General features: G+C 47.1%; 1 protein-coding gene and 1 pseudogene across 2 annotated transcripts; one reads left to right on the top strand and one right to left on the bottom strand.

Annotated features, from left to right (window-relative positions):
• The first annotated feature begins 1,053 nt into the window (after positions 1 to 1,053).
• CALCOCO2 (calcium binding and coiled-coil domain 2) lies at positions 1,054 to 26,978 on the top strand. Of its 2 annotated transcripts, none has more exons than XM_037033342.1 (13): positions 1,054 to 1,153; positions 8,901 to 9,089; positions 13,373 to 13,475; positions 13,638 to 13,771; positions 14,578 to 14,703; positions 17,652 to 17,740; positions 18,126 to 18,195; positions 18,777 to 18,899; positions 19,188 to 19,274; positions 21,746 to 21,841; positions 24,258 to 24,393; positions 25,651 to 25,679; positions 26,196 to 26,978. In XM_037033342.1, the coding sequence occupies exons 2-13, from the start codon at positions 8,910 to 8,912 to the stop codon at positions 26,364 to 26,366; spliced, it is 1,344 nt and encodes a 447-aa protein (XP_036889237.1). In that variant the 5' UTR covers positions 1,054 to 1,153; positions 8,901 to 8,909; the 3' UTR covers positions 26,367 to 26,978. The 2 variants fall into 2 exon arrangements, with proteins under 2 accessions (XP_036889237.1, XP_036889236.1); XM_037033341.1 differs by having other exon boundaries at positions 1,092 to 1,175.
• LOC118978088 (60S ribosomal protein L37a-like) lies at positions 5,343 to 5,791 on the bottom strand (annotated as a pseudogene).

Raw genomic sequence — 26,978 nt, 5'->3', positions numbered from 1 at the left:
TGTAGACAGAATTTAAAGTGGAAGAGCACTCTTCTGGTAAAGCAGAAGGTGATGTGAACTTCCAACGGAAGCCCCTCTCCCTGGTTTTCTCATTTCTCACCATCTATTCGCCTCAGGTGAATGCCACCAGTATTGGGAGAAGGCAGAATTAGGAACGCTCAGTCTCCTGCCTGAAATCTACAGTGGCCTCAGGGGCACATAACTCCCGTGGTTAGATGACAGATTCAGACAGATCCTACTCCTTGGAGAAGGGACACTTGTGACTTCAACCTTTCACAGATAGCAGTGTTAAGAAATAACTATTCTGACATTTGTTAAAATGGTTAGAAGGCTTTGTCCAGGACTATCGCAACAGGGACACCACAATAGGGGAGAGAGCATGCTCAGTTCAAAATACAATTAGGACAAGTGGGTGGAAAATCACTGATAGGAGACCCCAAGGGTAGGGGGGATTCTTGCTAAAGGTCAGCTGGGGGTTGTTCAGATATCAAGGATGGGGAATTCTAAGCTGATTTAGCAGGATTCTTGCTGAGTTTATTCTTACCGCAGTTGGGAAGAGTATTACCTCGACAGAGTTAATACTAAAGAGTAATTTCTTTATAGAAAGGCAATGATGAGACAAAATCTGGAGCACCCAGGGAGATTGTAGGATCTCCTGGGCAGGTGAGAGGCATGATTAAATGTCAAAGGGAGCCTCGTCTGCGAGTCTCTTACTGAAGTGTTACGTGGGGGCAGTAGAAAAGTAAAGACCACCTCTGAATGGCACTTCAAGTGTATGGAGAACTCTCACATCTGAAATAATGTTTAGTTGGTTGGTTTTCTTGAAACTTGTTCTATTACAGTTGTCTCCATTTCCCCCGTGCTTGTTTGTTTGTCTGTTTGTTTTAAGGTAAGTTAATGGCTTGTTTTAGAGGAAGAAATAAGCTTCTTGCGGTGAGAATTCTGCTCTAGACTAAGGAAAACCGTAAACGGAACGAACCCAGTCACCTGAACACTACAAGTCCCAGAAAGCACCGCGGTGTGGGCGGGACTTGCTGACCATCTTGACGTGTGGGCGGGGTCAGGCGAGATCGGAGCTCCCTTGGGGTTTTGGCCCGCCCCTGTACCCTGTCCCATCCTGTTGCTGTTGCGCCGCTGCCGGCTGCTGCCCGCGGTGAGTCCCTGGAGTGAAAGAGGTAACTAGTGGCAGTGGGCTCTCGGGTTCCCCAAGTCGGACTGCCAGTCCTGAGAAAGTACCGTGAGCGGCTAAAGTGCTACCGGTTTCGGTTTCCACCTCCGTCCCTCTTTCTAGGGAAACAGTAAGTGGGAGTGGCGTCGGAGCTCCCGGAGCTCTTTCTGCGGCCTTGAAGGGCCGAGGGATAGTTTTCCCCCGGAGCAAGGCAGGGCTTCAGTGCTTGCAGCCCGGTGGGAGACTCCTTGGGCAAAAGGGATCCCTCTGACGGGAGGGAGGGTCTTGACGCAGCATCACGCCTCTCCCGCGGGTGGAGGTCCCGGTGGTGCTTTAATCCTTGTCCTTGACATCCCTGTCGTTTGCTTGGAGGCGGGGCCCTGTCCAGTCACCCTAAGCAACTCACTTTCTCTTTGGGCCTCATTTGCCCGGTCTATATGAGTAGACTTGATCCCTGAAACCCCTTTCCTTCACATGGGGCCTCTGTAATTGGAGGAGGTTCTAGGCATCCGAGAAGAAGGAGCAGCTGGAGTGCAGTGACCTGCTTCTTTACAGTCGTATCCCATAGCCCCTCCCACTGCCACGATCAGGCCAATTTAGTTTAGGGGCTAATGTTCCCACTCACATGGTAATTTCAAACTCTCCCGGGCGTGTTAACTTTTTTCTATCACTTGGATTCTTTGCTCCTGATGCAAGCTCACGAGTGGCCGTGCTTAGGGCTGAGTAGAATAATACAGATGCTATGCAGTTCGTCCTCACTTAACGCTGTCATAGGTTCTATGCCTTTAAGCCAAACGTCGTGTAGGCAAGCCAGTTTTATCAGAGGCTAATTGATAGAAACAAGAGTTAAATTCCTACAATGTCTCATCAACGTTAGAACTAACGCTGAACCAAATGACATTATTCGAGGATCTGCTGTATATTATGACTTATCTCCACTGTTGCAAAAACAGCTTAAAGCAAAGGACTTTTTATGCCATAGGCCTTTGTACATAGTGTAGAGCACATGGTTAAGGAATATCCAGGGGGCTCCCTTTCACAGGTATTTTCAGAAGGTCTCTACCTGAAACTCTACCTTTCAGCAGATCTGACAGCTGCGGAGTGGAAAGGACACTGAGAAAGGTGGTCAGTAAGAAAGAGTTCCGTAGCACTAACAAGCCGTATTGTCTTTCAGGTCAGATAGTATATTTAAGGCTTTTTAAAAAAAATTGACAGGGCATGTTGATGTAATGCCATACTTCTTTATTTTCTTAGATGGTTAAAATGGACTCTCCTAACTCCTTTTACTTAGGATCATTACTGTAGCTAGGAAGTTTCTTAGAGATGTTCTAGCCTGATCCGTGCATTTTACTGATGAGGAAACGGAGACCTTAAAGGAGGTAGTATGACTTGGCCAAGATCTCAGAGCTCGTTAGTAGCAGAACTAAGACAGGAACCCAGGTGCCTCAGGTCCTGGCCTAGGCCCATTTCCACGACGCTCCAAACACTGTCACTCCCCTTGTCACTTCAGAAGTTAGCGTAGTCACCCCTTTCGGGGAAAAAAGTGTAGAATCTCAGTCCAGTAAACTGGAGATTTAGTACACAGCGTTGAGCCTTTCACAGTTTCTGGTTGCCTGTATGGCATGCCCCAGGACTATTTTTCTGTTCTTCCCTAGTGCTGCCGGCACTGGTGGCGAGGGATGGGGGGCGAGGGCCTGCTTTGAACAAGCAGGGCAGCCAATCCAAACAGCTGTCCGTGAGTACTATTGAAATCTTCTGGGGCTGCACAATTTTTCTAAGGCATGCTGAAAGATTCTAGGTAAGAAACTATAATGAACTTGGGAAGTTTGAGTTACAGTAAGTGGCTTAATGATTTGAGGACCAGTGACTAAGCGTCTTTGCTTTTGCTCCCCATCTCAGGCCGCCCACAAATTCATTATATCTATCGCCAGTGTTTTCTAAGGGCCTTGCTGGGGAAGCGTCTCTTCCGGGGCCAGAGAGGAGTGGGACCCAAAGCGGTTCATCCACTGCGAATCGCTAGTTATTTAGAAAGTTAAGTAAGCAAAAGGACGAAGAAATTAGATTAATGTGGGTTTGGGTTTTATTTGTCTTTGTTTTGTCACTTTTCCCAAATGAAGAATTGATTTGCAGTTTGCTCTCATTTGTGGAAGCATTTTGTTTTCTTCTGTGAACTAATCCAGAGAAACTACCTATAGTCTTCATTTCTCTTGAAACATGCACCCACTGCTATAAAAGGCTAATATAAAAAGTTGGAGCCCTGGCTGGTGTAGCTCAGTGGATTGAGCGCGGGCCTGCAAACCAAAGGATTGTGGTTCGATTCCCAGTTAGGGCACGTGCCTGGGTTGCAGGCCAGTTCCCATCAGGAGATGCACAAGAGGCAACCATACACTGATATTTCTCTCCCTCTCTCCTTCCCTTCCCCTCTAAAGATAAATAAATAAAATATTTTGTAAACTGTTTAAAAAGAAGTTGGGCACTCTTTATTTATTTATTTATTTTTAGACAGAGGGGAAGAGAAGGAGAAAGAGATGGAGAGAAGCATCAATGTGTGGTTGCCTCTTGCGGGTCCCCTGCTGGGGACCTGGTCTGCAACCCAGGCATGTGCCCTGGTTCTGGAATCAAATCTGTGACCCTTTGGTCCCCAGACTGGCACTCAATCCACTGAGCCACACCAGCCAGGACATAAGTTAGACATTCTTTTTTTTTTTTAAATATTTTATTTATTTATTTATTTTTAGAGAGGGGGAAGGGGAAGGAGAAACATCAGTTTCTTGGGAGAGAAACATCAGTGTGTGGTTGCTTCTCATGTGTCCCCTACTGGGGACCTGGCCTGCAACCCAGACATGTGCCCTGACTGGGAATCGAACCAGCAACCCTTTGCTTCACAGGCTCCTGCTCAATCCACTGAGCTAGACCAGCCAGGGCAAGTTAGACATTCTTTAAGGGAGAATTCTAGTTATTTCTAATAAAGTTATTTCTTTGTGGTTCAGCATACATGAGGAAAAATCTTTAGGAACTTTGGAGTTTTTCTGCTAAAAAGCCTATCGGTATAGCTTACAGACTCACGCAGAGTGAGCAGAAGCAGAACTGGCTGTTGTTCCTTTTCTTCAGGAGCATGTAAGAGAATCTGTGCCTCCGTGGAACAGTTCTGGGAGCCGTATATTAGGCTTGAAAAGCCCATCCGCTGAAAATGTATCAGATTTTCTTAGAAGCCAGGAAGCAGTTAAGGGGACTCATTTTAAAATACATTGCCTATTATTGCCACCTCCTCTGAGGACCCTAATCATTTTGGAAACTGAGCCACAAAAAAATAAATAAATAAAAGTAGCAACGATGTCCGAGTCCAAATAAAATGCCTGTGGCAGTTTGTGGAATCTGCATTCTTTTCCCGTGGCTGATGGTTTGTTCTTCAAAATCCCTGTTTGTTTTCCCCCCGCTCACTTCTTACAGGACCAGCCTTTGACTGGCGGGTAGGAGTAGAGAATCGGTGGAATACCGTTCCACGATTTCTAGGGCGCCGACTTCATCCCACTGCTTTTTCGTGACTCAGTAGCTCTGTGGGCTTCTAAAATGAACTTTTGCACTTGTATTTATTTCCTCTCCCTTCCTTGCCTCCGGGGGTAGTGCCAGAATTAGAAGTGGATGGTGGACAGGTTCTGCAGTGGGAAGAGCCGTTAAAGGAGCCGAAGTCGATGCTTACATCGTTCTAATTTTCCTTCCATACCCTTCCCGTTCCCCTCCACAGAAAAGTCATTTCTGGATTGCTTTGTCAGGAAGGGGAGTGCCCATTTGTCCCAGGGAATCGTCTCACCGTGGGAGAAGAGAGGCTTTGAGGGTCACTGACCTTAAAACTCAGTAGACATCGTCCCTCCAGGAAAGGTGCAGGGAGTGAGGTGTCCTCACTGGCCCAGCTCAGATTGGCAAGGTTACGCTCTAGGTTTGCCCGTGGCCCCTCTGTGCTCAGCTTGGGTAAGAAGCAGACAAGGGAAGCCACGGCTCTTCTCCACTTTGCCCGCCTCCTCGGCCACTTTCCTAGTCTTGGTAGAGAGGAGTTTTTATTTCAGAATGAATGAGTTCTGATTACCCAGAATGCCACTGAGTGTCCTCTGAGTCCTTCTGGGAAGGTTACAAGATCTTTGAAATGAGGAATTTCGTGGAGTCTCTTACATTTTTTTAAACTTTGTTTCATACATTAACCCATTTATTATTGGCTAGCAATATTTCAAATCGTGGAGTTTCTACTGGGCTTTCAGTTCCTTCGGTCTCCTGATGGCAGACTTTGCTGTGACAGCGGAAGTGGTAGGTCCAGCTGCCACCACCAACTGTTTTCGCGTGGGAGCCACATGACCGGACCTCCCCGGCTCGCCTCTTCATCTTGGTTTTGCCGCAGAAGGAGCAAGTGTACTTGACATGCTGGCTGATCTCCATTTTCTTCACCATTTACCTGAGGGAGGCGCCATAATGGCTGCCGTATTTACCAACCATTCTGACTTTCTTAGTGCGTTTAACCATTTTGCCCAGTCTCTTACATTTTTGATAAGCATGGAATCAAGACTGTTGACTTTTCCTGACAGATGATTAGGTTTTCGGGTGAAAGAAAAGAGATGAAGTGTCCACTGGACTTTGGCTGGTGTGGCTCAGTGGATTGAACGCTGGCCTGTGGACCAAAAGATTGTAAGTTCAATTCCCAGTCAGGGCACATACCTAGGTTCCGAGCCAGGTCCCCAGTTGGGGGTATATGAGAGGCAACTGATAGATGTTTCTCTTCCTCTCTCTAAAAAATAAATAAAATCTTTAAAAAAAAGAAAGACAAAGTGTCCATTGGCTATACACTCAAGCTTTGGCATGAGATCTTCCATGTCACTTTTTGAAAAGATTTATTTATTTATTTATTTATTTATTCTTAGAGGGGAAGGGAGGGAGAAAGAGAGGGAGAGAAACCCTGATGTGAGAGAAACATCCATTGGTTGCCTCTCGCACGCACCCCAACTGAGACTGGCCTGAAACCCAAGCATGTGCCCTGACCTAGAATCGAACCCGCGACCTCTCGCGGTGCGGGGCTACACCCAACCCACTGAGCCACAACAGTCAGGGCTCCATGTCATCTTGAACATTTATGCTGACCTTTCTTCACTGTCCTTCTGTTCACAAACTAAGGTGTAGATTGTTTTTCTAGTAAGGAAAGAGAGGCTGAACCAAGGCTCTCTGAACCATGCCCTGGGCTGCTCTTGTCGCTCACAGGAGCGTCCATCGGCAACGCAGCGTGCCCGAGTTTGAGTGTGTGGAAGGCGGGTAATGGAGTGTGAATGTTATGAGTCCTTGAGGAAATCAAAGCTGTGCCTTTTGTCTTTTTGGCACCATGCCACTTGAACCAGCCCTGCCAGCTGAACCAGCCATACCAAGAGTTGATATAGCACTTGGAGATCATCATGTCCTCACCCTGTTTTAGAAAAGAGAAAGCTGAGAAACAGCAGATTCCCCAAGGGTATCCAACAAATGAAGAGCAGACCTGGGGGAAAAAAAAAAGAAGAAGGATTAGTCCCACCACCATTCACACCGCTGTCTGCCTACAGATCCCCTGCCTTTCTTTTTTGATGAATTACATATGTGTCTTATTTATTCATTTATTTGATGAATACACAGCAATCAGTACGGGTGAGGCATTATGTTGTGAAGGAAGAGAACAGGGAGTATGTATGATCCTTAGGTTGAGACATGTGCTGAAGTTACTCTTACCTGAGTGTTCTTCAGATCCATAGCCAAAGGACAGATGAAGTCATTTTACACGCTCGGATTTACATGCTTGCTTAGCATTTAACATGCTCTGTCCAGGCTCAGGACAGAGGGAATGCTGGCCTCAGTATGATGGGAGACCGCCAGGGAAGGTAGGGGTTTGCAGGCTGGGAAACAGCCCTGCCCCCACCCCCCAACATCACACAGGCAGCAGCTTGTCATGCGGAGCAAGCCCTGGCCCAGGCTGTAACGCGATCTCTCTTCCCTAGCAAAACTGATCTGAGGTTTGAGGTTGAGGATGTGGTTAAACTGTGTCACAAACCAGAAAGCCAATACATTTTTGGTTTTTTTTAGTTACTAAATTCAATCCCAAGAATAGATAGTTTAATGCCTCAAAGTCCCTTTCTCTGTGAAAAAAAACTGATCTGCATGGAGTTGGAAGAAGAGGCTTGGTTGCTTAGAGTTCAAAATAAAACCAGGAAATAAGTAGGGTGGGGCAGGGCTGGAAGAGGTCCTGTGTGCGTGGTTTGTTTTGTTCTAATTGTACTTATTTTACATTATGCGTATGTGTGCTTGCAATCTTCCGACATGTTCCAACAGCTGGATCTGTAAGGTATCCCACAGTGTTTGCATATATACAGCTCCTCCTTCTTCTGCTGTGTAGAGAGCTGCAAAGCTGCTTTCATTTCCCAGTAGAATTCTGGGTCGAGATCGTGAACTCAGTACCTACTAGACCAGGGAGGCATTTGGAAGACAGGGCATGTAAGTTTTACAAGGCAGGAAGTGTCAGGTCTCAACGACTGAAAAGACTTTGCTTCTTTTCTGTATTGTTTGTACCTTCCAAATCATTTCCCATCCTCGATCACATTTGATTTGTACCGAGACCTAGAGAGTTCACTGTCCCCGTTTTATAGATAGGGATCCAGACTTGCTTGCTGTCCTCCAAACCTGGGCTGTGTTTTTTGTTTCTTTGGTTCTTTGCCTGCTGTTTCATTCCTGGCATTCCCTGACCCAAACCCATTTGTCAAAATATTAATCTTCCTTAGGGGCTTATCTAGGATTCTACTCACTCCCTGAAGCGTTTCTTTATTTTCCTAATCAGTCACATCTCTCCCTCTTTTGAATCTTAAGAGATTTTGCACTTACTCTATCCATTTGCCTGTCACTTGTTTACTTATCTGACTTCTCTGTTGGGTTGGAACCCTTTTTGAGGGCAAACACTGGGCCAGAAGGAAAAAAAACCCATAAAAATAGTAATAATCACTAACATCTGTTTTAAAACCTTTTTTTCAGTTTTTATTTATTTCTTTTTAGACATAGGAGAAGGGAAGGAGAAAGAGAAGCACAGACACATCAATGTGTGGTTGCCTCTTGTGTGTGGTTGCCTCTTGTGTGCCCCCCACTGGGGACCTGGCCTACAGGCCAGGTGTGGGCTCTGACTGGGAATCGAACCAGTGAACCTTAGGTTTGCAGGCCGGTGCGCAATCCACTGAGCCACACCAGCCAGGGCTGTTAAAACCTTTCTCTGTGCAGACTCTGTGCTAAGCACTTCATTCTGTCATTCCACACGTCTCTGCTTTGTGTGAAGTGCCTCCTTCAGGGCAAGTGCTGATTTCAGGACTGGACCCTTTCCATTATTTCCGTTCCCAGCTCAGGCTACTTTCTTTCAGGCTGCCTTGCTTACTGAAGGCATTTAGAAGAAGGTGCACAGACCAGCCAGGAGCAGAGAATAGAGGATGTGTGAGGGGGGTGGTGCCAGTGGTGCAGAGGTCAAAGATGGTCTCAGAAAACCCTTATGGCATGGGATATTATACATGGCTCAAAGTGAAACCAAAAGCAAATTGAATGACCTCAGTGCTGGTTAGGCCTTCCTTTTTTTTCTTTCTTTCTTTTCCCCTGACGTCTCTGAAATGGAATGTGCCCTGAGTGAGAGCCCAGAATCTCCACCATTTCAGACGACCCTTTCTGAGCCTTATTTGACCCCATGTCTCCTCCACAGGACCCCAGCATGGAGGAGGCGCTAGAAGACCCCCCCATGTCAGCTGTCCTGCTGGATCACTGTCATTTCTCTCAGGTCATCTTCAACAGTGTGGAGAAGTTCTATGTGCCTGGAGGGGACGTCACGTGCTATTACACCCTCACCCAGCATTTCGTCCCCCGTCGAAAGGACTGGATTGGAATCTTTAGAGTGAGTAGTTAATTTAATACCACGTGACTAGGAGCAGAAGGAGTAAGTCTTTATTACCTCGTATAATGAGCATTTTGCATATTATGTCCGGCCAACTTTAAAATCCTGAACTGAGCTCCCTAGCACCTCCCCCTTCACGTGCCAACATGCACTGTGGGAGGCAGGTGAAAATGAGGTGGCAAATCATACAATCTCCAACTTTTATTATGTTTGCAAAGACCAAATATAAATTTTTTAAGTATCCTTTTTTTTTTTAGAGAGAGAGGGGGAAGGGAAGGATAAAGAGAGGGAGAGAAACATCATTGCGTGGCTGCCACTTGCCCCTCCCCCACACACACTGGGGGCCTGGCCCAAAACCCAGGCATGTGGCCTGACTGGGGATTGAACCAGTGACCCTATGGTTCGGAAGCCTGCACTTGACCTACTAAGCCATACCAGCCAGGGCAAAAGTATCCTATTTTGAAATGTCTATCTGTGGTTTGACTGGGATGATTGTTCCCTTACATTATTTGTGTTTAATTTGTTTTAATATGAGTATTACAAATGTGGAAAGGATATTGAGAAGTTACCTGGTTCAACGTCCGGCCTCCAAGAAGGCCGTTCCTGAGCAGGTGTGTCTCACTTCTTTGTAAAGATTTCCAGTGACAGATGAGCTCCCTTGGTGGCCTCTTCTGGTGTCTAATCCCCCTGTCAGTTCAAGTACAGAAAAGGTACTTTTTTATGATGGTCAGCTTACTCTCTACCTCAGCTTTTGCCCTCATCCATGTCTCTCTCTGTCTGTCACACACACCCCATAATGACAAACCGTCCTATTTCCAGAGACAGGAAATAAAGGTCAGACTTAAGCAATTTGTGCTGTAGAGTTCCAACGTCCGTGACCTTTGTTCTGACAGCTCGGTATGTCAGTGCGAGTTTGCCTGCACTGTTCATCCAGCAGTCGGACATCATTCCTACTGCGCTGTGCATGAGCTGGTGCTTATTTACATCCCTCATTAAGTGGCTTTTTCTTAATTGTTTGAAATTCCAAGCTAATTGATGGAGCCGTGACAGCGGGTGTTTGGAGACAGGGTAGGCAGCCAGAGGGGCGGTGACAGGCTCATGACAGCTCCGAGACGGCAGGACGTGGAATCATTGGACTGAAAGACCCTCCAACACGGAACCCTGGCCACCTACCAGGGTGTGTTTCGCTTTCTGAAGAACACGGTGGTTGGGGTTTTTCCCCGACAGGTGGCAAAGCTGTGCAGTGGGACCTACTGCCCTGGAGCTGTGCCTTCTGTGTCCAGCGCCGTAGCCTCCAGCCACAGGTGGCTATTGAGCACTTACAATGTGGCTCGTGTGACTGAGTGACTGGCTTATAAATTTAACTTAATTTTAGTCCATTTAAAATTAAATAGCCTCATGTGGCTAGCAGCTAACATATTGGACCAGGCAAGTGTAGATTACCAAAAAAGAGGAGAATTCAAAAGAGTACGTATTAGAGTTTGTACTGTAATCTGTAACATTTTTTGTTATGCTTCCATTTAGCTTAGACTGCACTTAGCAACTTCCAGTGAGGTCTTGCCCATAAACCAAATAAGAGTCAAGCTTATTAAAAACAAATGTTTAAAAACAATGAAAAACGCATCTACATTTGGAATGCTTCGTGCATTTCTGAGGTATTGCCATACCTCAGTGAAGAAGTGGTTAATCCAAAGAATGGCCTCTAATGTTTATTGTCCATAAAGCTACTGATTTGAGCACCTACCCCGAAGCCTGAAAGTTTCAAGACTAATAGAGAAGGGATTGAAATTTTTTGAGATTACACAATACGCTAGGTCTTTGATGAGGTCGTGCGTGTGTGCGTGTTCATTTAACCTGAACAGCCCAGCAGCCCCCTGAGGCGGGTGGTATCGCCTCTTGCACACACCTGAGTACAGTGAATCTGCTCAGGGGGGCGACTTTCCCCAGGTCTCCCAGTGGTACCGGGTAAAGCATGCGTGTTCGACATTTAAATCTCTGCTTCCCCTCTGTTCTGCTGAAGTCCTTTGAACAACAGTTGGTAAATTAAGGGAATTAAAAGTTGACTGGGAAGTTTTGTCCTTCGTACCTCACTTCTAGAGCTCCTCTAGTGTTTTTTCAGTGTGTATGTTCTCACCCAAGGACATTTTTTCATTGCTTTTAGAGAGAGAGGAAGGGAGAGAGAGAAACATGGATTCGAGAGAGAAGCATCTATTGGTTGCCTCCTGTAAGCACTTGGACCAGGAATCAAACCTGCAACCTAGGCACATGCCCTGACCAGGAATCAAACCCACAACTCCTCAGTTACGGGACAATGCGCCAACCAACTGAGCCACACCAGCCCGGGCCAGTGTGTTTTTAATCATTTTCCTCAACTTCACATCAACCCTAACACTGGTACTTCCTGGCACCAAGGAGGCACTCGTGAAAATTAAAAAAAATTTTTTTAATATTAATGTATGGTTGCTTCTCGTGTGTCTCCTGCTGGGAACTGGCCTGCAACCCAGGCATGTGCCCTGACTGGGAATCGAACCGCGGTTGTTTGGTTCGCAGGCCCATGCTCAATCCACTGAGCTACACCAGCCAGGGCTCATGAAATATTTTTGAATGTACGGTATGCTCCATCTTCTCGCTATAGCAAAAGCCACCACCAATGATTGAGCCCAGGGAGGGAGGGGTCGGCCTTCCTTCCTTCAGTGTATATAGTACCGTGCTCCATACTCCACCTGGGCATGTAAGTGTTTCCAAGGCTGCAGAGGGGAGATCCCATGCCACGAGAGGCAGGCTGGGACTAGGACTGCTCAGGTGGAGGAGTCAAGGACAGAAATCGCAGAAGGCTAAAAGTTCTTCCCTGCTCCAAGGCAGCAGTAATTCTTAGGCCTCCCTAGACGATATTTTGGTCACAGTGCATTAAGACACTCCAGGATGTGAATGAAGACGCCATAAAATTCCTGCCTCCTGCACCACCACACGCTGCAGTGGCTCTGAGATGCCCGCAGCCATGGGGTGTGTATTAATGAGACACTAAAACATGCCCTCGTACGTTCCGGTGAGCTTTCAGTGTAGCCTTTTCAACCCTACTCTAATTCCTTAATAGGTAAAAATTGAATTTATTCTTAGTTGTTTTTTTCTTCCCACTGGGCTCAGGCAGGGTCAAAACATGGCAATAAATGTAATTTTGCTCCTCATTTGCCAAGTTTCTCTCCTTGAAGACCCGACCGCTCCTTTTCTATTCTCTGGTGGGTTCTTCCCTTTCAGATCCTATGTGAGCGATCTTTTCCTCTTCTTCACATTTAGCGAGGACGTTTTCCACTTAGCCAGCTGTCTGCTCTGAAGCATATTTTACAGTATCCTTATATTTTATGACTCAATGCATTTACCACCTAGAAAGAGCCTTTATGGTTACCACATTGTTACCATTCTTTGTAGCACCAAAAAGCCTTCATGAAGCATGCTTTAAGAAAAACACTGGCCCTGGCTGGTGTAGCTCAGTGGATTGAGCGCGGGCCTGCGAACCACGAGATCGCGGTTCGATTCCCGGTCAGGGCACATGCCTGGGTTGCAGGCCAGTTCCCAACAGGGGACACATGAGAGGCAACCATACTTTGACATTTCTCTCCCTCTCTTTCTCCCTTCCCCTCTAAAGATAAATAAATAACATCTTTATTAAAAAAAAAAACACTGAAGAAAAGAAAACTCTATTGACTGGACTCCTGTGCTTCATAATCTAAGAGGCCTCTTGCCCCTCCACCCCCAACACTCACATTATTCAAAAAATGCATTTTAAAAAATGCACTAGGATAACCAGGGTAGTAGAAGTGACCAGACTGAATTAGACACAGGAGAGGAATGGAGAGAGCAAATCCAAAGTGCTTTCTGGATAAGAAGTCCCCACACCGTGGTAAGAGGATTATGGGATCAAGGATCACAATTCTGGAATTTTTCCCCCCAGCCACTCTCAGTTCTGTATCTGACCTGGAGATAAAATTTTTAGAGCTTGTCCTGGATGCTGAGTGGCCAGTTTTCATTTCCTTCCAAGACAGGCATTTTGGATGCCGTGCATGTGCCAATTTTTCGTTGTATCAGACCTTTCACCATACATGATTGTCATAAGTCAAAAAAACAAGATCTGATCCGTGGTGGGTGGATCTCGTCATAATAAACTCATTCTATTGTCTTTTCAACATAAATAAAAAGTAAGTGCATTTTGGGAAGACATGGCCCAAATAAGGATTTTTTTCCCTGAGCATTTTCAGATGCTGAACGAGAGCCTCTTGTTGTTGCAGGTGGGATGGAAGACAACCCGCGAGTATTACACCTTCATGTGGGTTACTTTGCCTGTGGACCTGAACAGCAATTCGACCAAACAGCAGGAAGTCCACTTCAAAGGTGAGGAAAGTACCGGCTGGATCAAAGGTGCTGGAGACAGTGAGCAGCCAAGACTAATTTATTTCCTTGAGCTTGGGCTTTCTGGAGCAGATAAAAGACATCCAGATTTTTCGTTTTCTGACTAGACCTTGTTTTGGATTACAAATCATATTGTGTTTTCAGCTTATTACCTGCCCAAGGACGATGAGTATTACCAGTTCTGCTATGTGGATCAGGACGGCGTGGTCCGGGGCGCAAGTATCCCTTTCCAGTTCCGTCCAGAAAATGAGGAGGACATCCTGGTTGTCACCACTCAGGTCTGTGAGCGCCTCCCCTCCCTCCCCTCCTGCCGGGAGGAGTAGCGATGCCAGAGGAGGGTAGAATTTGGGTTGAAAAGCCTTTACTGAATTTCTAGCAGACACTGTTGAGAAGAATTTACACAATACTCCCTCAAACCCACTCCCAAATGACTTAAGGAACATTAACAAGGATCATCACAGGTGGTTTCTCTCTCTCTTAAAACTGCTGTGATTTAGTGGCATTCAGTTATTTCTGTAATTTTTGTCATCGCCACATCTTATCACCACAGTTAATTGAGAAGCTCCTTTGAGGAGAGACACACCAAATATTCTTTGCATCAGTTCTGACGCAGAGCCTGTCATGCGTGAGTATTGGACTCACTTACTTACTCGGTTACTTAACAGGGTACTCACTCGCCATGCAGCACAATGGTGGGCACCAGGATGCAGTGAAGAATCAATGAAAACACTGCCCCCCCACCTCAGGGAGCTAAGTCCATAAGAGAAACAGGCAGTACTAAGTGCTTGCAAGAAGAGCCTGCATTCTTCTGTCACCCCCCCTTTCCCTTTCCATGGCCTTCATTTGGTTCATCTTTCTTCTCGGTAATGGCAGACTCAGAGCTGCAGTTCATGCAGATGCATCTCTGTTACTATCTTCCTTACGTACTGAGGGGCTGCTCCCATCTGGGGTCTACAGGCGCCACTACAGGGAGTGGGGCCAGACCCTCGCTATCCCAGGCTACGGGAACTTTCTGCTAGACGGATTTGAACATCCCCTGTGCTGTAAAGGGTCAAATCAGAGTTTATGAAATGCTCTTTCGCAGGGCGAAGTAGAAGAGATTGAGCAGCACAACAATGAGCTTTGCAAAGAAAACCAGGAGCTGAAAGACAGCTGTGTCAGCCTCCAGAAGCAGAACTCAGACCTGCAGGCTGAGCTCCAAAAGAAGCAGGTATGGCTGCTGCTGAAAGGTGAATTTGGAGTGTGAAGATCAGACCGGATGGTGCCTCTTGGCCAGCAGCATTTCCTGTTTGGCTTGCGATCTCACTCCCTTACACTAATACCTTTGAATAGGCAGAGTGTTGAAAGTTTTATGTGTATTATTTTTTTAACACTTCATGACAAACCTTTAGAATATGTACTATTATTACCCCAATTTTGTAGATGAGTTACCTGAGGCTTAGGGGGCTAAGTAATCTCATATACGGCTAGTTAGTGCCAGAGCCAGGGTTCAGACCCAGGCAGTCTGGCCACTTCCTCCCATTGCCTATTTATAATGTGAAGTAATTTGCTTTGATTAGCTAGGACATGACATCAAGAGAAGAGACAGTAATAAAGTCAAGTTGCGGGTTATCCAAACTCTTTGCCACTTACCTTCAAATCAGCAGGTGGAGAATGAGAGTCGCTAAAGCCAGGAGCGGAAGTGGAGAGTTTTCTCTAAAGACCATACACTGAGGTCATAGCTTAGAAGTTTCCAAAACACAAACCTTGTAATCACCGCCTGTGAAGCCCTTGATCTACAGGTGAGGAAACTGAGGCCCAGAGAAGGGAAATTCAGTGATTCCACGGGATCAGGACTCACTCTTCTTGGCTCCCAGAGAGTGCTCTGTCCTCCACAGCTTGCTGTCGCACAAGTACTTGCCTGTGATGTCCTTGCCCTGGGCTGGTGTAGAAGTGTGGGGGGCAGGTCCAGGCTGCAGACCTGGCCTGTCCCAAGCAGGGAGATAACAAACAAAGGTGGCATCGGTGTAACTCAGAGCTTGGCTGCCAAGAACCAGCATCTGGCCAGGAGCCTTCCAGCCTGCCCGCCAGGCTCTAGCCCAGGAGCCAGAGGGTCTGGGTTCTTGGGTTAGCTCTCCTCCATTCTTGCTACCAGTTATTATAATGATGACAAAAGCCAATATTTGTTACTCACCTACTATGTGCCAGGCACTACAATGAAGCACATTGTCTCACTTGATGCTTACAACAGCCCCACAGCTCAGAGAGGTTCAGACACTGGCCCACTGTCAGTTTGTGGCTTGGGACCGACTAGGATTTGAACTCAGATATTTTTGATGTTAAAGCCCCTGATTTTTAGAGGCAGGACTATACAATGGTTAGGAACCTGGTCTTTGGAGTCACACAGGCTGGTTCTCCCACTTATTGTTTGATGGGCCACAAGAAATTTCATAACATCTCTGATGAGCATCTTCAAGGACCTCCCTGGAAAAAGAGGATTGATAATACCTGTTTTTTCAAGGAGATACTAGGACCTGATTCCATAATAGCATTTTTCGCAAGGGCCAAAGGGTGGAGGCAGGTATCAGTGGTGGATAGATGGAGAGACGTGGCGTGGTGTGTACGTAAAATGGCATTTCGTTCCAGTTAAAAGGGAAGGAAATGCTGACACGTAGTACAACACAGTGCCCGGGGAAGGGGGTCAGGCATAGAGAGGTAGACACCGTATGGTTCCACTGACATGAGGTATGGAGAGTAGTCGGCTTCATAGAAACAGGAAGTGCAATAGGGCTTGCCAGGAACTGGGGGGAGGGGAGGCGGGAGTTAGTGTTCAGTGGGCCCAGAGCTTCAGTTCTGCAACATGAAGAGAGTCCTGTGGGTGGGCGTGGTGGTGGCCGCGCCACAGTGGCCGCGCCACAGTGAGGAAGTGCTCGGCGCCCCGGAGCCAAGCACTCAAGACAGTTGAGACAGCACATTTTGTGTGACATGTATTTGACTACGATTTTTGAAACAGAAAAAATTATTTCTAAAATGTCTATAACCCCAAACTTACTAAATCTTGAAGCTAAAAGCAGATAGTTGTGACTTACACGTAAGAATTGGTTCAGTTTTAGCCCTGGCTGGTGTGGCTCAGGGGACTGAGCGCAGGCCTGTGAACCAAAGGGTCACTGGTTCGATTCCCAGTCAGGGCACATGTCTGGGTTGCAGGCCAGGTCCCCCGTGGGGGGACACGTGAGAGGCAGCCACACATTGATGTTTCTCTCCCTCTCTTTCTCCTCCCCTTCCCCTCTCTGAAAGAAATAAATACAATCTTAAAAAAAATTGATTCAGTTCAGAATGAAAGTGGGAAAAACATGTTTAGGATGAACACGGGGGCCACTAGTCACATGTGACACGTGGTGTGTTGTGACATGCTAAAGCGTAAAATATATACTGGCTTTTGAAGACTTAGTCTGAAAAGATGTGAAGTTTGTTATTGCTCGCACATTGAAACAGTATTTTATTTTACTTTTTAAAAGTCTTTATTTATTTATTTTTAGAGAAAGGGGAAGGGAGGGAGGGAAAGGGAGAGAAACATTGATCGGTTGCCTCTCATATGCGAACCCACAACCCAGGCACGTGCCCTGACCGAGAAGCCAACAGGCAGCCTTTTACCTCGTGGAACAGCACCCAGCCCACGGAGCCACACCCGTCAGGGCTCAAACAAGACTTTAGACCTATCGGGCTACATATACTATTGGTAAAATGAATTCCCTGTTTTTACTTTTTTAAATGTGGCTACTGACATTTTTTTACTACCTGTGTGGCATTCCGAAATTATTGGACGACACATTTCTAGGAGAAAAGCAACTTTATTCGAGCCAGTGCTGTGCCTGTAATGCCAGCACAGTGTCTGGTGCGTAACAGGCGCTCACCAAATGCTCGCTTAACAAATTAGTGGGCGATTGGTGCTCCGGTGGAAGAGGGACTTAGGTAGATACATTTTTGTATGGACAGAACATATTAAGAATATTTGAATATGGAAACCCCTTTCGGGGGATAGTTTATTCACTGTCATGTCATGCTATGCCTGATATGTAACATGTAATACATGCTCAATAAATGTCGCTGTGTGTTGGCAGCTTGAGATACTAAAACCGTCTTAGAAATGATCCGTCCCTTTGACGTTTCGATCTACAGGAGGAACTGGAAACCTTAAAGAGCATCAACCAGGAGCTGGAACAGAAAGTGAAGGAGCAGCAGGACGGTTGGGAGACAGAGCTGCTTCAGTGAGTGTGACCCCGGGCTGGGAGGAACCACGGAGCGTCGGCACCGCAGGGAGGGTCAGATTAGATTTCCAGACTTCGTTAGGCTACGGTCTTCCTGTTACCACGTTGATCCGTGTGGTTCTCCCCTTTGGGCCATGAGCTCTTTGATTCTAGGCTTGAGAATTAGTGTCAGAGCGGTAAGGAGAAATGACCTGAATTCAAGTATGAACATCAGGTATTGAATACCTGCGCTCTGAGGTCAGGAAGCCAAAACAGGATCAAAGAAACAAGTGGATTTTAAAATAAGTCTGCAGGCTTAGGGCCCAGGCAGCCTTAAGTCATGTCAGGCCTGGGGGAGCCAGCTGGCATCAGCGTGTACTTCACATCCTTGTCTCCGCATCCGCAGACTGAAAGAGCAAAACCAGGAGCTGTCCTCTGAAAACGAGAAGATGAGAGTCAGAGTGGATCAGCTTCGGGTAGGTAATGGCAAACCTTTGCCTGAGTGCACTCCCTTCGTCTTGCCACCGCTCCTGTCTGGCGGCCCAGGAAGATTCATTTCATTGCAGTGAGTGCCTAACAGTGTACCTTTCAAAGCATCAGACTAAAGTTTCAGAGTATGTGTTTTCTATTCTTGACCCTCCCCCACTTGTTTTTAATAGTCCCAGTCCACAGGAACTGAGTAGTTTTTTAGTTTGTATTTATCATGAGCTCCTAAGATGGATGACTGTCATCTAGTGATCGTCAAACATTTTTCTTTTAACTACAAAGTCCTTTAACGCAACTCTGGAATGTAAAGCAAATAGCAGAACTCCCCTGTATTTAGGAAGCTGTGCCCTAAAGAAGGGCTTTAAGGGGGAGGTTGTTGAATTTTGCTCAGTTGCATGTTCGATTCTCAGGGTGCAAGGTACAGCTGAAGAGTGAAGTCCCAGGGTTACTCAGCCGTCGGGGGGTTGTCACGGAACACACATTCCTTCATGTCACTGCACACTAAAAAGCGTTGTTCCTGGTTAGTTTTTCCTCTTTTGCATCTCGGTTTTATTCACTGTTTTTGCTGTAGGAGCAGCTGTCGACCCAAGAGAAAGAAATGGAGAAGCTTGTCCAGGGAGAGCACGGTAACACAGAGCAGCTGGAGCGTCTGCAGTGGGAAAACAGCCAGCTTTCTCTCAGTTTAACTGAGCAGGTAGAGTCACGGCAGAAAATAACATTTTCTGGCATTTTGGAGAAAATATATACATTGTTCCTTCTTTACTCTGTCATGTACCTGGGTGTCACTGGCTCTGGAAAGTTCTCGGAGGAAGCCATCTGAAATGATGCATCTCATAGTTCTCAGAAACTAGTAAGAGAAGACCGGCTTCTCTGTCTGCATCCTGCTTGCGCATTAGGTGGGCAGGCCCTGGCCCGGTGCCTGCCTGCGTTCATGTCTGTGTGTGTGTTTCTAACAGTGGTACTGAAATCTGTCTTTGTGCAGAGGGAGCATCTGAAGAAGCTTGAGCGGACAGTGACCGAGCTGAAGCAGAAAGAAGCTACTGCAGCGAAGAAACAGCAGGAGCTAATGGCATGTCTGTCTTTGGGAGGCTTTATGGGAGGAGCCCACAGAAGGGAAGGGGTGGGGTCCCTACTCAGGTGATGGACAGGTTAAATAAGACGGACGAGAATAGCTCTTTCCTCGGGACATGTTTGTATTCTATCCAGAAGGGTGGAGAATTTGCTGTGTACAAAATGTTCAGGAAAGGCTGGTATTTCTAATGTGTGATGAGTGATAAAGGAATATTGGAAGTTAAACCTCGTGACAGGCCGTAGTAAATGGAGCCTTGGGCTAGGAGGCCCCTCCGGAAAGAGTTGGTGTGCAGACACACAAATGACCACCAGACAGCCTCGCGCTACGACTGGAGAATATTTCAGCTGTCAAAACAAAATTTGTTGTAATTCATATAATATTAGCAGTTATCATCATTATAAATTATTCTGAGCTGCAGTAAAGTGGTAATGATAGCCTAATTGCCTAATAATTTTCTGAGATATATTGCTGGAAACGAGGAGTCCTGGTGACGGCAGGTGCCTGGGAGACCATTTTCTGAGCGCATGAGAAACGCTGGTGTCTGCGGGCTCTCCAGCTGTTGGGACCATAACGTGTCAGCTGCGCATCATTCATTCATTCAGTCATTGTTCGATGAATTACAGAGTACCTGCCGTGCATAAGATACCGCGTCTTTTAGCCTGGTACAGTAACGAGTAGAATCAAATTCGAAAAGCACCAGTTCACAGGTTAAGGTTAGTCCACAGAGGTGTTTTATTTGGCCTCGGTGGTGCTTTTTAAAAAAATTGAATCAATTACCTATACTTAAAAATGGGAATGTTTTCCCATACAACTGAAAATTGTATCCCAGGCTCTGTTAAAAAATGGAAGATGTGCGTGAGCCCAGGCCTGGAGCCGAGGAGCTGCCGCACCCCTTCGATGAGTCATGTGCCCTCCATTTGGCTGCGGCTCCGCTGTTTTGCTGCATTCCACTCCTTCGTTTAATTACATTCCTTGCCTGGCCCCTGCCGTTAGACACATTGGAGTTTGTGACCTCTACTGTAGCAAAGGAATTATTGTTCCAGACAATCTAGAGCGATTGGAAGGCTTGAACTGTCTTGTGGCAGGTGTGGGTTTCCTTGGAAGTATCTTCATGGAGCATTTTGCAAGACCCGGGGGCTCCCCAGCGGATGGCTGTTCTTTATTCTTCGTGCATCCCAAAGGCCCCTGTGAGGACTATGTACCTTATACTTCAGGAGCCTAGGGACCGAAAAAGCATCAGTGGGGGAACAGTTAGTACCAGAGGTGGGCTGCCCAGAACACTCATCTTTGGGGGCGGAAAAAAGAGGTGGGCCGCCCAAAGGCAAAGGCGGAGGCCAGGAAAGCTGTTTCCTAGAGAGGTACAAAGAGTGTCAGCCACTCCACAAACAGATCAGGCAATTCAGGGCTGCTGCCCTGGTAGGTGACGAGGCAAGGGGCGTGAAGGTTTGTGGCCCAGAGGATGGCACACCCTTGTGAAGGAGAGACATTTATCTTCCTGCTAAAAAGAGGAGGGACGGACGGAGTGTATAGCCAGAAACTGGCCTGAGAATCCCCAGAAATACAGACCCTGGCTCAGCCGTGGCTCGGGGAAGGTTTTTGTAACCGGTAAGCATGTTTCCGCACACATTTGGAGAGCCCTTTTTTATTTCTGCCTTTTGAGGAAACGAGGCAGGACCAGAAGAACCCGCGGGAGCCTGCAGTCGGCCCAGCCCCGTCATTGGGCAGCCCCTCTCACATGACTGCCTCTGGGCCAGCTAGAAGTGCCCAGCAGTGTGGGCTCCGAGTTCAAATAAAAAGTCTTCGGTGGCAGGGGCACAACTAACAGGATTAGCTTGTGTTTTTGTGAGGTACCTGGATGTGGACATAGGTAGGAAGGAGATGGGAAGCCCTGAGGCCTGCCTAAGAGTTTTGGGTTCATGAAACTAGCGAGTTAACCCATCATCCTGGGAAGCTCAGGGTTCCAGTCTGGGTTCCTGGGAGCCTCGGATAAATGCCTTCCGGGACTCTTTTCTTCCTCCCTCTAACTTCTGTCCTCACACCCGAGAGGGAATCAGGCCACCCTAACCCCAAGTGCTTCAGGCTCATTGACTGAGAGGTTTGCTCGCAACAAACTGTTTCCATGGTTGGGTTAAGCAAAGCTTCATTTATCCCTAACCATGATAACTCAGTCTTGAGGTTTCCCCCAAGCTTACTGCTCTCTTTGGTCACTTACACACTTACACTCTCAGCCAAACCAGAGGAAACCAGCATCGCTACGCCCGCCCAGGCCTTCGGGCACTTCATCAAGCAGCTTTCCTGTTAGTCAGCGTCCCTGCGTAGTGGCCCCCTCCCCACCCCAGGTCCCTCCTTCCCCACCTCAACCCCAACACTTCGGAAAGCTACAGCTTCCGCCATTTCCTTGCTTCACCCCGCCTTGGACCCCGATTTCCGTATGTGATCCTAATCTTACCTTTTTAAATTATTGACAGGATGAGAACTTCGACCTGTCAAGAAGACTGAGTGAAAACAAGATTATATATAATGTTCTGCAGAAAGAGAAAGAGAGAATGGAAAGAGAAAATGATGTAAGTATGTAAATGAGAGTAGAAAACCCCAAGATTTTTTTTAAAGATTTTATTTATTTATCTTTAGAGGGGAAGGGAAGGAGAGAGGGAGAGAAATATCAATGTATGGTTGCCTCTCATGTGTCCCCTGCTGGGAACTGGCCTGCAACCCAGGCATGTGCCCTGACTGGGAATCGAACCACGATCGTGTGGTTCGCAGGCCCACGCTCAATCCACTGAGCTACACCAGCCAGGGCAAAAACCCCAAGATTTTAAGGGGAAAGAGCAGAGTGACCCAGAGGTGTGCTGATAAGATAAAAAGTTAGAGGAAAGAGTCCCACCCTGACTGGTGGGGCTCAGCTGGTTGAGCATCATCCTGCAAAGTGAAAGGTTTCGGGTTCAGTGCCCGTTCGGGGCACATGGCTGGGTTGCAGGTTCAGTCCCCAGCCGGGGCATGTACGAGAGGCAACTGATAGATGTTTCTCTCTGACATCAATGTTTCTCCCCCTCTCTTCCTCCCTTCCCCTTTCTCTAAAAACAAATAAATTCTTTAAAAAAATAAAAGCACCCCTTCTGGGACAGTGGGGGGAGGCAGTTGCTCCTAAAGAAAGTAAATTCAATCTGGTTTCCTAATTCACCCCAATAAACTTATTGGGTGCAGTAATACTCAGCCTGAAAGGAACAGCTCTGGTGAGGATCTCACTCACCATTCCTGGTTTTATCTTCACCTTTATTGTCAACGCTATCTTTGGAGGGAAATGCCTAATGTCACTTCCATGCCGGCTGAGGAACCCTTTTCCTTCCGTGGAACCTCTCCATTTTTCTCTGCTGCCAAACCAGGAGCAGACACGGTGGGCCGTACCACTGCTGGACCCGCGGTTGGCTCCGATGAGTGCGGCGCATTCATCCGTGCACTCGTCACTTCGTTCACTCATCCACCCGACAGTTATTTTCTGCTGTGTTAAACACAGGTTAGGGCTGGTCCATTGATCGAGGACGAGGCAGCAAATAAAACACTTGAAGTCACTCGCATGCCCCTACCCAGCCCTGAAGAGAGGGTGCGCATGCGTTCTAGCTACTCCTGGGTCTACACCTCCGGCAGCTCCCCGCCTCTGCCCTCTCTGTACCTCTCCTGGGCCAGGCCTCCAAGCCATTATTTCTCCTTTTGATTTTACTATTCATGCCATTGTGTTTCAATATCGTGGAAGGCATTTGGGGTCTATTTCTGGCCCTGTCGTGCTCAACCTCTTGACTTAGATAAGTAGACCTGGGCTTTGAAACCCTTATTTTCCTGGGATAGTCTGGTGGGGTCAGGTCGGGGTAGGGAGTGTGCACACAATTTACCACAAGAAGGAAAAGACCTGATATTTGGAAGCTTTGTTAAGAACTATAGTAAAGCCTTCTTAAGGTGTAAGCCCTGCCTGGTGTGGCTCAGTGGGTTGAGCACTGGACTGCGAACCAAAGGGTCCTCAGTTCGATTTCTGCTCAGGGCACATGCCTGGGTTGCAGGCCATGTCCCCACTAGGGGACACATGAAAGGCAATTACACATTGGTGTTTCTGTCCCTCCCTTTCCCCCTCCCTCCTCCTCTCTTTAAAAATAAATAAATAAGGTCTTTTTTAAAAAAAGATGTTCAGGGCAGTTTACTAATTTTATTTTTTTAAAGAACTTTTGGTGCTGTCTGCCCCCCAAAAGCTTATTCTCTCTCATTCTTTCTCTCATCCTCTCCCTCCCTCTCTTCCTTCCTCCATTTCACTCTTTCTGTTGGTGTATCCATTGGACGGGATAAGATGTAAAGAAGGGAATTATATCAGATGAATATTTACATTAAGAAAACTGTTCTACAAGGAGATTTTTAAAAAGAAGCATTTTGCTCTCAACAGCATACAATAATTTCACTCTTTTTTTTTTAAAGATTTTATTTATTTATCTTTAGAGGGGAAGGGAAGGAGAGGAGAGAAGGAGAGAAATATCAATGTATGGTTGCCTCTTGTGAGTCCCCTGCTGGGAACTGGCCTGCAACCCAGGCATGTGCCCTGACTGGGAATCGAACCACGTTCGCAGGCCCCTGCTCAATCCACTGAGCTACACCAGCCAGGGCAATAATTTCATTCTTAACATAGCTTCTGCCAGCCTCATATATCCACACAATATTTGTGTACCTCCTGCAGTCGGTATATATTCAGAGATTTTAAGTTCTTTTGTACATTAATCCAAACAAAATGTGGTACGCACTTAAATCCGTATGTTAAGAACTCAGCTCTTCAGAGTACGGAGGCTGCTGCTTCCCCTTCAGGGGGATCCTGGCTTATCCTTCCCTGGGCTCCCCGGCACCACGCTGTGTTTTAGGAAGCACCTGTAACGGGCGCCCTTCGGCCAGCTCGTTGGGGCCGCTTTGTCGTCTTTCAACACGTTGCTATAAATCTTCTATCCTCAGCATTTGAAGAGTGAGAACAGAAGACTGATGAGTTACATGGGTCTGGATTTTGACTCTCTGCCACGTCAAGGGCCTGCTTCAGATCAAGGCCGCGCAGGACAGAACCCAGCGCTTGTCTATGGGAATCCCTACGCCGGTAAGGCAGCTTCGCCGTTGGAGCTGAAAGACCCCTGCCTGCATCCCTGTCCCCCGCTAAATTTTGGTGTGTCCGCGATGCTAATTAAGACCAATCTCATTGTTAAGACTTGCTGGGCAGAAGCTGAGAACCCAGCAGAAAGATTGCCGGGCGAGAAGGGTTAATTGAGAAATAAATTTAAATCCAGAAGACGCAAATCAGATCGCTCGCTCAGAGGCAGCAGACACAAATTGAGTCCCGTGGCTATATTCCAGATACATAAATCAGAGAAATGTCTCTGTAGGAGATATGCACATAAAAAGCGGAGGAAGCTAATTAAGGTTTGGAAATGGAAGCCCGAGAGGCGGGTAATGCCACCCAGGAACGGGGGGTCACGGCAGCCACCCGATGGCCTGGCCCAGGGTGGCAGGAGTGGGCTGCGCAGAGACTCTGGGTGGTTTGGGGGTTCTTGTCACTCGAGGACCGGGGGTCACATGTCCTGGCGTAACAGGGAACTTGACTCTCTTGTCTTCAAAAGTGATGTGAGACCTCATTTGCTTTTTTCAGACAGGTTGAACTTGTCGTGTTTTCTCAGGAGTTGCCATCAGATCTTTGCAACAGGCAGGGGTCCAAGTTTATTTTTTCTTTTAAAAATATTTGTAAACACTTTATTCAAAAAAACAGCCACGTGGATTCAGTCTTAAAATATATTCTCAGACTGTTCTGGGTTACATTATTACTGTTTTTATTAAAATCTCATTTTCCACCCACTAAATAGGTTCATTGGTTTTTTCTGGTTATGTAATATACATAGCTCGTGTATATTACATATATCCCTTTATGTGATATACACTAAAAAGCCCACCTCTTTATTTTTCCCTTTTTTTCCCTGGTCATTGACCTAGAGCCCCTCTTTCAAAAGTAGATGGCTTATCAAAGAGATAAAGGGTCTGCCCTGGCTGGCGTAGCTCAGTGGATTGAGCGCGGGCCTGTGAACCAGAGGATCACGGTTCAATTCCCAGTCAGGGCAGGTGCCTGGGTTGCAGGCCAGTTCCCAGCAGGGGATGAACAAGAGGCAACCATACATTGATATTTCTCTCTCTCTCTCCTTCCCTTCCCCTTTAAATAAGTAAAAAATTAAAAAAGAGAGATAAAGGGCCAAAAGCAGTGGGCGAAAGGGAACAACGAGGGTACAGAAAACAATCGCTAGAACACATGTGGAGATCTAAGGATGCTCTTTTTTCGTTGAATGAAATCTCTTTTTTTTATTACCTTCAGGCATCCAGGAAAGTTCTGCCTCCAGCCTGGTGAGTATTTTGAGTGACTGCTGCAAACCCTATAGAAATTTGCCCTTGCTGCTCCAGTTCTGGGGAGACCCGCAGGGCTCGCTGTGATGACTCCAGAAGTCGGCGGGCCCAGGGTGTTCAGGCCCTGTTGCCCAATGCGCTGGCTGAGCCGGGAGAAGGGCACCATTCCTCCAGCAGCACTCTGCTCACCATCTCCCTTGTGAGCTGAGTTTAGCAGCAGGATCAGGAGGAGATGTGAACGGGGCAGCTGGCCGAACGAGGGGTGGCCAGTGCCCCTTCCAGGCCGGAAGCTGTTTGACCGCTTCAGCAGTACTAGGTTCTTTCAGTCCTGAGGTTAGAGGTAGCCCTAGTGAGTCTCCCCAAAGCTGAATTTGTCCGTTCATCCTCTGTGCCTGGAGGACCTGCCACGTGCAAGCATCGTGCTGGATGCTGAGGACGTGGTGGAAAATCAGATAGACACGGGCTCCGCCCCACGCAGCCTACATCTTTCCTGACCTCTTTTGTTCTTCCTCCCAGCTCTCCAGTAAGAAGTGCCCCACCTGCAAATCAGACTTCACTGGTGACATTTGTGATCACACCTTGGAGCAGCAGCTTGTTCAGACCCTTTATTGTCCAATTTGTGACAAGAGCTTCTCAGCAACAGAAACGCAAATCTTTGAAGACCATATGTTCTGCCACAGTCTATAAGTGCCCCAGCCTCTTGGATCTACGCTGTACATAGATTTTATAGAGTAGAACCTGTAGCTTCTACTATGAGTTATGACACACGATCCTGCCTAACCTGCAAATATTAGGGATTTACTTAGTCCTGCTGCCCAAAAGGAAGAATCATGTCAATAATCTAAAGGGCAGTGTTAAGGGCTGTTACTTCCATCCATGCTGGTCTCCACCTTTTAAAGCACATGCTGTTCGCTGTATCAGCTTGTCACCTCTGATGCCCGTTCTTCCAACGGTCTCCAGTGCACGGGCCCTGGGGTGCACGCGACCTGGCCATTCCCAACAGGCCGGACTCAAATCCTAAGTGGTTAGTTTTCCAAGTTGTCCCACAGCCACTCAAGGTGAGGCCTTGAGTATATTTGTACTCAGTCCTCAGTCCTGCCCTTGGGGCTGGAGCTTGGCCAGAAGTTGAGAATTTCCTCCTCCTCTCCCTCAGGCCTCTTTCTCCCCTGATGGCATTAGACTGGCAAAGACAACAATGACAACAACAAAAATGGCATGGCAGAGAACTCAGGCATCCAATTTAGATACCAACAGTTTCTCATCTTGATTTCTCAGCTCCTAACAGAAGCCTCTTTTTCT

The sequence above is a fragment of the Sturnira hondurensis genome, unplaced genomic scaffold, assembly GCF_014824575.4.
Source record: "Sturnira hondurensis isolate 20B ecotype Veracruz unplaced genomic scaffold, ASM1482457v3 Scaffold0021632, whole genome shotgun sequence".
NCBI lineage: Eukaryota > Metazoa > Chordata > Mammalia > Chiroptera > Phyllostomidae > Sturnira > Sturnira hondurensis.
This window is presented reverse-complemented; position numbering and strand designations above follow the sequence as displayed.